The 12,533-nt window shown below is 39.7% G+C and overlaps 1 protein-coding gene across 2 annotated transcripts in view; it reads left to right on the top strand.

Moving 5' to 3' along the window:
- Positions 1-12,533, top strand: part of HECW1 (HECT, C2 and WW domain containing E3 ubiquitin protein ligase 1) — a 592,171-nt gene that overhangs the window by 409,316 nt on the left and 170,322 nt on the right. For both annotated transcript variants that reach the window (XM_066272070.1, XM_066272071.1), the window contains 3 exons: positions 5,044-5,189; positions 7,014-7,135; positions 9,187-9,372. In XM_066272070.1, the coding sequence (XP_066128167.1) occupies positions 5,044-5,189; positions 7,014-7,135; positions 9,187-9,372 (454 nt within the window). The remainder of the gene's footprint in view (positions 1-5,043; positions 5,190-7,013; positions 7,136-9,186; positions 9,373-12,533) is intronic.

The raw sequence follows: 12,533 nt of genomic DNA, 5'->3' as shown, positions 1-12,533 counted from the left end.
TATTCTTCTGTGGATCTCCTTCAGTGCCTGGTATGGCAACAGAGTTAAAGAGGATGCTGTAAAGACTGTTTCTCAAGTTAATTCCTATACTTTCAGGATATCTTGAATTGACTAACTCTACCTTCACAAATATATATTGAGCAAGCAGAAAATATAAATATGCATTATTTTAAATAATCAACTAAAGTTGGATTTTTTGTGTTTTGGGATAAAGTTATTATACTATTGAGAAATGGAACTTTTAAATAGGAAAAAAATTATCTATAATCTTATTACTCCAAGGTTTAGTTTTATAAAATTTTATCTATCATCAATTTTTATATTCATGCACAATCTTTGCATAGTTAGAATAATAATATCTAATTAATTTTATATTCACATTTTTACATACATTATAAACATTTTCATTTTGCTACATAGTCTTAAGGTTATCATTTAAATAGTTGTATAGCGTTCCAATGAATGGATGTAATTTAATTAACTTGTCTTTTTGGATGTTTTACTTATCACTTTTTATCACTATTCTGGATAAGGCCAATAGGACTATTTGTCTTGTAGTAGAGTAGTTTCTTAGGGTTCCATGTCCAAAAAAGACAGACCAGGAGAGATCTGTATGGTTTTGATGTTTGATATAGGTGCCTAATGTTTCCTAAAGTGGTTCTGTGGTTCACTCTGCTGGCAACAGCTTCAGTGCCATCTCATCTTTTGCTGTGATTTTCACTTAAGAGGTGCTCCTGGCAGTTTGGTGGTTCTTACATTTCATTCCTTAGAGGCAGGCTCAACTTGACTTCCAATGAGCTTCCTTTTACCAATTGTAGCTCCTCGCATTATAATTATCTGTTCTTAAGCTTTGTTTATTTTGTTTTTGTTTGGTTTGGCTTGGTTTTGAAAAGTTTTTCTTTCTTTTTTGTTCAGTTTTGTGTGTATTTCTGTGTACCTGTGCATGTCTGTTTACACATTAGATATTCCAGCTGACTTCCTTACCAGATTTTATAAACTCTTTACATAATGTAAATAATTAATGTTTTGCTGCAAAAAAAGTGAGGAAAGACATTGAGAGATAATTCTTGACAAAATAGAAGAGAGCTGGCAACTCCCTCTGTCTTCTCTAAAACAGAGAGAGCCCCTGAGCCTGCAGCCTTGCCCTGGCTGAGTGAGCTCCACATACCCTACGTGCTGTGCCCAGTATGCCACTGCACTTCAGTAAAGATCAGGGGTGGGGTCTTATACCTGGAATTTACGGCTGTTGACTTAATAAGGCATGAGATAACCAAAGATCTATCCAAGAACATATGAAACAAATGTTGAAATTACTAATATTTTTATTATCAAATAAGGTTGTATTTACTCATAAAAATTCTCTTCTGTGGCACTCCACTTTGAGAAGGAAAAGAAAGACTATACTAACATTTGTCTAAATCCTGTTCCAGAAAACTATTACTGAATAACAAACCACCTCAAAATTAGTGTCATAAAACAGCAGTGATTTTTTATTATCACTTATTATTATTATCATCATCATTATCATGATTTCTCATGATTCTTATGCTTGACTATATTCAGCAAGGCACTTCTCTCTCAGGGTGTCTCATAGTTGTATTCAGAGAGTAGCTGGGCAGAAAACTCTCATTTCTGGAGGTCAATGCTGCCTGTTGACTTGGTCAGCCAGAACAGCTACACATGAACTTTCCCTGTGGCCTGGGCTTTCTCACAGCATGGCCATTATGTTTCATCACAAACTGTCATTTACATTATCATCTATTAGTCAAGTTAACCATAAGACCTTCCCTGGTTTGGGTGTGGGGAATATTGATTCTACCTCTTAATAGAGTGGTAAGGTTCCAGAAAGAGCATGTGGGACCAAAAACATTGTTGAGTTATTTTTGGGAAATGAAACCTATCCTGAGCCATTTAAGAAATCCTCCTGACAGCAGCATCTTTGGTTTTTAACAGGCCCCATGTCTCCTCTGGTCAATGTTAGTCACTTAGGCAGCTTCTTGATGGTCTGGCCCACTCAGTCCCTCCTGCCATGTACTCCGGGAGTTCCAGCAGAACATCATGGACAGGCAGTGTTCACCTTCCCCACAGTATTCCTGCCACAGACATGTAGAGGTGGTAAATAAACACAAGTATTTCTCTACATAATTTCTGCTCATCCCTGACCCCTTCCACATTTTCTTATAAGAAGAATTATTGGGAATGCCTCACAGTAATTGCTGCAGGCAAAGATACCTTATGACAGGTGTCAAGAGTGAGTAACTAAATCTGTCTAGATAAAATAAAACTTTAAAAAAGCCCTAAACCACTGATTCTCAAACCTAGCTATAGATAATACTACATGAAGAACTTGTTAGAAATGCAAGTTTTGATTTTGCCTCAATTTCTGTAATTATAACAATCATCCAGATGATTTTCTTACAAGTGGTCTGGAGACCACACTTGGGGAAAAAATTCTCTCTAAGGTTAAGGAAAGAGGTCAGTGGTCTTCAACAAAGGCCACAGCAGACCTTGCCTATGTAATAGTGTGTCCTCTTTGCCCCATCTTGAGTTGTACTTGGAGACCTAGTTATTTACTGCTACCTGGACTCTGGCCTTCCTCCTCTCAATGCCTCTTCTTCCACCCCCACATCCCTTTCCTGAGCACTGTACCCATACAACAATGTTCCCCTGGCTATTGTCAGTTGCATGGCCTTAAAGACCTCCAGGTTAGCATGTCCAAATCCACATGAAAATCTTCCATCCTTACTCACCCACCTTATGTGCTCTTTTTTTCATTGTCAGCACTTCTGCCTCCTTGTTCTAAGCAAAGATGTTAAACCTCACAAGTGCCCCTTTCTTTTCTTCAATCTCCCTGTTCAGTCAGATTCCCAATCCTGTTGAATCCACATGTAAAATTATTACAAACTTTGATGCTGGGTATCTGTTAAATTTGGCCCATTCTCTCATTCCTGCTGTGCCTTGAGGAAAAAGGAAGCTGAATCTTGGTCACATGCCTTGGAAGGCTGAGAGACATTAGGAAAAACAGAGGTCATGTGGGGAGTGGAAAGCGAGGCTTCTTGGAGTGAAGGAAGCAGAGCAAGGCAAAGACAAGTGAGACAGCTAGACATCTGCCTAAAAATACAATGTGAATTAAGCAAAGCAGGCTGCCAAGGCCAGAGAGGTTTAGAAAATTTCCATGTGTACTTTGTGGGCAGATAGAAGTGATCTGAATCCCTTTAGCATGTGGGTGTTCCGCTTCCTCCACTCAGGCTTACAGAAATAGCATGATCCACTACTCCTGCCCAGGTCCAGGCTTTTAACATCTCTAGCCTGGACCGGTGTAGTAGTCCCCAACTGCTCTCCTCAGCTCCGGTCTCTTCTTTTCCAATGCATTCTCCACTCAGATGGGAGAGGCTGCTTTCAGAGAGCTGAACCTGTCACTTTCTCAGCAGCTATACAGCCCCTACAGCAGTCATTCTCAAAGCTGACCCCTGGACCTGCAGCATCAGCATCACCTGGGAACTAGTTAGAGATGCATATCTTTGTCTTCTCCACCCACACCTGCTGAGTCAGATGCTCTGGCAGTGGGGCCTGGCAGTCTGTGTTTTTTAAAAAAAAGCCTTGCAGGGGATTTTGATGCAGCTCAAGTTGGACAACTAGTACCTATGGAGTAACATTTAAATTGCTGCTGGGGAGGGGCAACCAACTAGGCACTCTCTGCCTCCCCTCTGCTGATCTCCTAGCTCTGTGAGGGCTACATCTCCTAATGCCACCATTAACCTTTTCAGAGTTCTCCAAGGGTGAATGAACTCTTGTAGGCGTGTTATTTTCTTTATTTTTTTCCCTGCAAGCTCACCAACAATTTAAAAATAGATTACTTTAAGTGTTTCCTTATCTGTGTTAATACCTCTTACATGTCGAAGACAGCTTTTTCACATTGTTAGCCTTATGCTTTCCTTAGAATTCCACCTTGACTGTGTGTATTCAAGTTTTCTCTCTGGCCTGAAAGTCCAGCACAGAGCCTGGGCACATTGGAAGAGTTAGTAAATATTTAGCAGGTACCTGAGAAGGTGACTGACTAGCTGACCACCTGACTAAATCCCCAATTTGGGAAGAAAAATACAATGAGTCTTTGAACAAGCAAAAAACATTCGTGTTCCAAAACATTTCTATTTCTGCCAGATTTTATTTCCACAATCTCTGTCAGTCATATCAGTTTCATGCCAAATAAAAGTAAGTGAGTAGAACTACTATTCTAGTTTTTAGACTTATTACAGTAATGCATAGGTAATTTGATATCTTAATTGTAACATTTTAAGCTACTTCCCATTGACCTATTTTCAACTTAGCCAGATTTTGTTTAATGCAGGATATAGGCTATTTTTATGATTCATTATTATTATTATTATTATTATTGTACTTTTCTGAAGCTGGAAATGGGGAGAGACAGTCAGACAGACTCCCGCATGCGCCCGACCGGGATCCACTCGGCACGCCCACCAGGGGCGAAGCTCTGCCCACCAGGGGGCGATGCTCTGCCCCTCCGGGGCGTCGCTCTGCAGCGACCAGAGCCACTTTAGCGCCTGGGGCAGAGGCCAAGGAGCCATCCCCAGCGCCCGGGCCATCTTTGCTCCAATGGAGCCTTGGCTGCGGGAGGGGAAGAGAGAGACAGAGAGGAAGGAGGGGGGGGGTGGAGAAGCAAATGGGAGCTTCTCCTATGTGCCCTGGCCGGGAATCGAACCCGGGTCCCCTGCACACCAGGCCGACGCTCTACCACTGAGCCAACTGGCCAGGGCCTATGATTCATTATTATTTATGTTGGTTTTTTTAGAAATCATCATACTTGAATCTAGTCATATCTCATAAAACAAAGAGAAGTCAAATCATCCGGAGATACTTGTTTTGCTAATTGTTTGGATCTCTTGTGGGAATTTTAAGCATTTTTTTTCCTAACATTCAAGATGACTTTTTACAGATTTTTCCAGTTATCTGACTGAAAGCACCACCAGCCCATAAGCCAACAAACAAAAGTTAACACTTGTTTTTTCATTTTCCTATACAAAGGTATCAAAATATTCAGCGAACCATTGCAACAGAGAAGCCAGAGGAAGAAGATTCTAGTAGCCAAAGTTGTGAGCAAGTCCCAGCAGGAGGTGGAGGAGGAGGTGTTGAGAGTGACTCAGAGACTGAATCTTCTCAATCAAACTTAGGTATGGAAGGAGGGGGTCCCTAGACTTCTAAGATGGCTTCCAATGGCTTTGTGACAGATTGTGTGAGCCCCTCGCCCAACCTTGTAGTATGGCACTGTGCCCTCAAGGAAAGAAAGCAATGGGGGATAGTTGAAGGTGAGGACAAAGGAGAAAGAGGCAAGGCACCAGCAAAGTAAAGCAGACAGAAGTTTCTCACCAGGAACTAAAGGAGAAATGGATTCACATAAAAAGAATACCAGCACCATGGCTTGGGGTCTGGAAACGAGGCAGACGAAGTCTGGGGACTCAGAGCTGCGTTTGCTATGGTACTTATGTACCAAGGCAATTTCTTCAGTAGCTTAATCATTTCTACTTAGGTTCATTTATTTGTTGTAGCCCAAGGATTTTCCATTCATATATAAAATACACAATAAAAATTCATGGCTATTTCAAAAACATAACACTATAGATAGGAATAATCAGTTATTTGCTTTTGGAATAAAATACAGTTACCTATGAGGAAGAAACCTGGGAATAAAGACATTTTCCAGCAGGCTTATAGTTTACACACCACCTCAGAGCCTTTTTATTACATATTGTAGTTCATTAGAGGTTTGGTTGTCATTTCTTAGAACTCAAATGAGGATATTCAAAAGGCATGGAAGACTGGCTTTCACTTTTTATACCTGTAATGACAGAAGGGGATCATAGGGACATACTAATAATCCACTTTTTTAAATTAAGTGATAGAAAATTTATTTGCAAAAATGAGGCTCAAAAAATAGTCTGAGCAAACAAGCAGGGGCTTCCAGGTCTCAGCTCTCTGTGACAATGCAGAAGTGGACATTTTCATGCACTTTTTTGAATGCATGTACACAATTCCACCAACAATTTTAATTGCTTTCATTTTATTCACTTTATTTATTTTATCAGATATACTAACTAAACTGACTAGTTTATGGTTTGAATTATTAATTTCTTTGTTCAGCCTTCTAAAAGAGATGTGGTAAAGTAATTGAATAATTAGAAACATGAAGAAAAAAAGGAGCAAAACATTTATTTCTGAGTTTGGTATCAGATCTGTTGGCATTTGCTATGTAGCAATCCATCCCAAAGCTCAGTAGCTTAAATTCACAGCCATATATTTATCCAATGGTCCTGCAGGTGAGCAATTTGAGCAAAGCTCAGCTAGGTGGTTCCTCAAATACGAATGGGCTCACCCATGCATCTTTGGTCAGCTGTGGAATCAGCCATGGTCTCTGTGCCCTAAGAGGGCCTCAGGTGGGGCAGCTTGTCCCTGCTCCCCATAGCTTCTCATCTTGCTAGCCCAAGTTTGTTCTCATGGTGGTGGCAGAATTCTGAGTGAGAGTGGGGATGCATAGGCTCTTTAAAACTCTCGCTCTTAATTTCTGCCAAATTCTGTTGGTTAAAGCCAGACACATGTCCATTTTGTTTCAACAAGGGGTGAAGCTTCAAATTCTTATGCAGATAAATGTGGGTGGTGCAGAGAAGGAAAAAATCATGGCCCTCTCAGCAAACAATCTATCCTAAGGAAAAGTAATTGGCATACAAGGGACAAGATATTCAAGTACTTGAGCTTAATTGAACTTATACAAAAACACTCCTAGGAAATAATGGTTCTTAATTGACAAAATTATATGACTCCTCTTCAGATCACTGTGACACCTTGTCATATTCCTGACTCATGGTCAGATTACTATTAAAAACAATAATTCACTCAACTGTGTAAGTAAAGGCATGTGTGCTGTTGGCATGCAGAAAAAGGTACTGTGTTTGGAATTACTTTCTTCTAATGAACTCTGTTGCTTTGCTTCACCTTTTCAGATCTGAGGAGAGAAGGGTCACTTTCTCCAGTGAACTCACAAAAAATCACCTTGTTGTTGCAGTCCCCAGCAGTCAAGTTTATCACCAATCCTGAGTTCTTCACGTTCCTGCATGCCAATTTTGTGAGTGCTCCAAACCTGCAGAGTGAGCCTAGCCTGGCTTTGATCAAGACCAAAAATAGAATTTTGCCAAAGTCATTTGGTACATGAAATGGGGTACATTTTAACCCAAGCAAGAAAAAACAAAAACAAAAAAAGCAGCTCATTCTACTCTTTTCACTCTGTGAGTCTCCCCCCAAAAATGAGAAGAGCTGGATTTGGAAATGTTTATTCTGGAGGTTTTGGTTAGGCTCAAAAGTGTTCATGTCAGTGAAAGTGCTTTGGGAAAATATATATATTTTTGTTATTGTTAAAAGTTTAAAGGAACAAGATTATGAAGTTGACAGATTCTCTTAACCCCGAATCATTTTATAAAATCACTTTTGTTAATAAAACTTTAAAATAGATTTCTCCTAGATAAATGTTTTTTAATATAATTAGTTTTTTAAATATCATGCTTAACTTACACTTGATGTAATTTTTACATATGTAATATTTTCAACTCACTTTATGTGTGTATTTTCAAGAAAACAATGACATGATGTCACTATATTTATTCTTTCATATGACAAATACTTTTTGTAGTTCAGGCACAGAATTGGGTGATGTAGCCACAAAGACAGATTAGAGCGACATCTAAATAGCAAGAACCTCTTCTTTTCTTTTCTTTTTTTTTTTTTTTTTGAGCAACAGATATGTAAAAAATCAGTCTAACCTGTCAGGACACAACCTGACCTCAGTGTGGAATGAAATGCTCTCCAAACAGGAGATTCAACATCTTTAAGATTGACATTAGGTAGAGAAGTTCCAGGCAGAGGAAAAAAATACTGCAACTGGGAAGGGACCTGGTATGGCTGCAGTGTAATGACAAGCAGAAGTGGAAAGAGGGTCTAGAGGAAAAAGAGAGAATTGCCATGTAAGACATGAAAGGGAACCCAGATCTACTTCAGTAGGCAACAGGAAACAGCAGTAGTCTTAGACATTAGGATTACATGATCAGGATGTTTGATGAAGTAATCTTTTTTTCTGGCAGAAGTGTAGGAGAGAAACTGAGAGGCTAAGACTAGAAGCTGATTCAACAGCTCAAGTAATAAATGATCAAGGCCTGCTAACTAAGGGGCTGGCCTCATTAGAAAGGAATAACTCAGTTCAGGAAATATTTCCAAGTGGAATCAATAATATCAATAGTTCTTGGGACCACTGTGATCAAGAGGTGATGGAAGATGAGGACTCAAGAAAGTCTGAATCCTTTTTGCTTCGAGCACCTGTGTTAGGTGGTAACTACAATAGGCAGGTGCAGTAGTTGAATGAGCTGAAAAATGTCATGACAGAGAAGGAGATCAGTATTCAACAGGTTATATTTGAGAAGCCATGCAGTGGTTAGACCCAGAACAGCTGCCCTGTGGTACAGGGGTGAGCACTGAAGGGGAAGAATGCCAGCACTGGGCATCAGGGGGCCTTGGGCCAGCAGGACACACATCATCCCCATGTGCCAAAAAATTGTTATTTGCACAATTAGAAATTCCTAAAACTTCCTTTGTTTCTCTCATCCCACAGCCCCTCCGTGCACAAACATTTCTATAGAAAAATCAAATAAGTGACAAACCTCTGAAGTCCTGACTTAAATCCCAGGAACACTAAATTAATAGTCTCTGTTGTAGACAGATGAAAGGAGCATGGGCAGACCTGTGTGATCAGAGAAGGATCCATGGAGGAGAGAGAGGAGAGAGGAGCCAAGAGGTAGAGAGACTTGAGAGCCAAGCTGCTGAAAGAGAGGGAGGACAAAGGGGTGACTTGGAAGCACACTGGAGGTTGATTGTGTTAAAGGATGCAGAGCAGCAGGAAGAGTAGGGATCACAAACAGGTTCATGTGTGTTTATGGGTGCTCATTTAATTTTTGAGCAAGATCTCTGCTTCTGAGGCCACCTCCTCAAGGCTCACAGAAAAAACAAACAAACAAAAAACCCACTGTGTAGAAATCACATTACATGACCTTAATGTTCTCAAAGTGTACTTGGTCTGTGTTTTTCCTAATCCTTTACTCCCTATCCCAATTGGCTCTGACCCCATCTCAGAATGCTTACCGAGTCTTCACCAGTAGCACCTGCTTAAAGCACATGATTCTGAAAGTCCGGCGGGATGCACGCAATTTTGAACGCTACCAGCATAACCGGGACTTGGTGAATTTCATCAACATGTTTGCAGACTCAGGGCTGGAATTGCCTCGGGGCTGGGAGATCAAAACGGACCAGCAGGGAAAGGTGAGTGCGACTGCTATGTGGGCTTTTCATCAAAGGGGCTCTTTCCTTAAAGAAGACAGTGAGAAAGTGAGGAGGAAGGTTGACAAAGGAGAGGAGAGCCTACGGGTCTAAGATGGCCATTGGCCACCAGGAGGAAAGGAAGAAGAACTTATACACAGCAAGCTTTCTGGCTTGTGCATTGTAGGATGTTTATCATCATCCCTGGCCTCGGTACACTGAGGCCAATAGCACCTACTACACCAAGTTTTGTCCTTAATATATGCCAGACTGTAGGGAAAACAGCTGTGTTAGGCTTGCTCGCTTGCACTTTGCATGATTAGTGCGTGAGCATGTGGCAGAGCCAGTGTGTAGCTGCTTGCCCTCAGGGCAGATTATGGATCACTTGCCCATCATTGTGAGAGGTCATTTTGCTGTTCATTCACCTGCTACCATAGGAAGCAGTTTTCCCCTGACTGTTCATTCACTCTTGCAAGAATCTATTAAACAAAATGCCCCACCGCTTTCTGGCTCCGCAGTTCCTCTACCATTTGCCGGAATCCAGTGTGAACCTACCTGGCCTCGGCCATCAGAATTATACCTACTGTGGGGCAAAATCATCTGCATTTGAGAACTACTGTCTACATCTTTGTAATGCTGGTGGCTGAAGCCAGGCAGGTCACATTGGTTTCAGGCAGAGAGTAGAGAAACTGTGGAACCAGAAAGCATTGGGCCATTCCCGTTTAATAATTTCTTGCAATGGCAGATGAGCACACAGGCAGGGGAAAACCTCTTCTCGGGGAAAGCAAAATGACCCTTCACGATGGCAGGCAGGCAGTCCACAATCCACCATCCACAATCCCCTGAGCACAAGCACCATAAGCCTTATATAGGCCATTCACACATGGCACAGTCACATACTCACATACCAATCGGGCAAAGTTCTTGCAGCTGGTTGGTACACCAGTGAGCAAGCCTAACACAGCTGCCCCACAATCTCCTTAAACTTAGGTTTGGAACTTGAAATTAGATTCTGTTCAATGACTTTTCTACTGTTTTACCTCCTTATAGCTAACTCTCAGGGAATGAAATTATTAGTTAAATGGGAGTGACATTTTAAGATTACTCATTCTGAATTCCCCAATAAGCCTTCACTTCTCATTAAAACAGTGTGACAGACGTGAATGGGAGTGGGCATATTGAGTCTGTGCCATGTTAACTTGCTTGCATTCTGCATTTGTGTGACTTAAACAAAACTATCAATAGTTCTCCCCAACAATATTTTTCTTTTTTTAAAAAGTTAAAGTTAATGGGATGACATTGATAATAAGAGTACATAGGTTTCAGGGGAACATCTCTGTGCATTTGAACTGTTGATTATGTTGTGTACTCATCCCCCAAAGTGAAATCATTTTTCATCACCTTATATTTTTCCTTCTTTACTCCCTTGCCTCACCCCAGACCCAAACCCTCCCCTTAGAAACCACTCACCTTTATCTATGTCCATGTGCCATGTGTCTCAGTTGTATATCCCACCTATGTGTGAAATCATATACTATAGTTCTTAACATTTTGATTTACCTATTTCACTCAGTAGAATGTTCTGTAGGTCCATCATGTTGTCATAAATGGCACTATGTCATTGTTTCTTATGACTGAGTAGTATTCCATTGTATATATGTACCATACCTTCTTTACCAATCCTGTATTGAGGGACACTTTGGTTGTTTTCATGTCTTGTCCACTGTGAATAATACTGCGATAAACATGGGGGTGCATGTGTCTTTGTATACCAATGTTTTTGAGTTTTCTGGGTATATACCCAGTAGAGGGATTGCTGGGTCATATGGTAGTTCTATTCTGAGATTTTTGAGGAACCATAATACTGTCTTCTTTAATGGCTATAACAATTTACATTCCCACCGACAGTGAATAAGGGTTCCTTTTCTCCACAGCCTCTACAAAACTAAGAATAGAACTGCCATATGACTCAGCAATTCCTCTACGTGATATCTACCAAAAAAACTAAAAAATATTGGTAGGTAAAGACACATGCATCCCCATGTTTATTGCAGCACTATTCCCTGTAGTCAAGACATGGAAACAAGTATCCTTCAATAGAGGATTAGATAAAAAAAGATGTGGTACATATATACAATGAAATGCTACTCAGCCATAAGAAATAATGACATATTGCCATTTATGACAACCTGGACAGACCATGAGAACAGTATACTGAGTGAAATGAGTGAAATAAATCAATCAGAAAGGCTAAGAACTATATGATTTCACACAAAGGTAGAATATAAAACTGAGACTCATGGACATAGATAAAAGTGAAGTGGTTACCAGAGGGAGGGGAGAGCAGGGGGAGAGGAGAATAAAGAGGAACAAATAAATATACAGTGACAGAAAATGATTTGACTTTGGGTGATGGGTATACAACATAATCAGCAGTTCAAATGCTATAGAAATGTTTACCTGGAAACTATGTAATGTTATTAATCAGTGTCACCCCATTAAATTTAATTATCTAAATAAAAAGGAAAAAAAAAAGGAATAGCCATTCTGACATGTGTGAGGTGATAATTTATTGTGGTTTTATTTTCCGTACCTCAGATGATTAGTGATGTTGAGCATCTTTTCATATGTCTATTGGCCATCTGTATGTCTTCTTGGAGATTACTCAGGTCCTATCAAATTTTTAATTAAATCATTTGGATATTTTTTGGTATTGGGTTGTGTGAGTTCTTTATAAATTTTGGACATTACCCCCTTTTATCAGATTTATCACTGGCAAATATTTTCTCCCATTTGGCAGGTTTTCTTTTCATTTTTCTCATGGTTACTTTCTGCAAAAAATTTTATTTTGATGTAGTCCCATTTGTTTATTTTTTTTCTTTTGTTTTCCTTGCCCAAGGAGGTATATCAGAAAAAAATATTGCTAAAACAAATGTCAAAGGTTTTACTGCTAATATATACTTTAATCTAGGAATTTTATGTTTATTATTCACACATTTAAATCTTTAATCAATTTTGAATTTATTCATGTATATGGTATAATAAGGTGCTATAGTTTTATTTTTTTATGAATCCATTAAATTTTTTCACTAGCATTTATTTAAGATACTCTCTTTATACAATTATATATTCTTGCCTCTTTTTTAAAATATTAATTGACTGTA

Source organism: Saccopteryx bilineata, chromosome 4, assembly GCF_036850765.1.
Source record: "Saccopteryx bilineata isolate mSacBil1 chromosome 4, mSacBil1_pri_phased_curated, whole genome shotgun sequence".
Lineage (NCBI taxonomy): Eukaryota > Metazoa > Chordata > Mammalia > Chiroptera > Emballonuridae > Saccopteryx > Saccopteryx bilineata.
The sequence above is the reverse complement of the archived record's forward strand: the minus strand, read 5'-3'. Positions and strand labels throughout refer to the sequence as shown.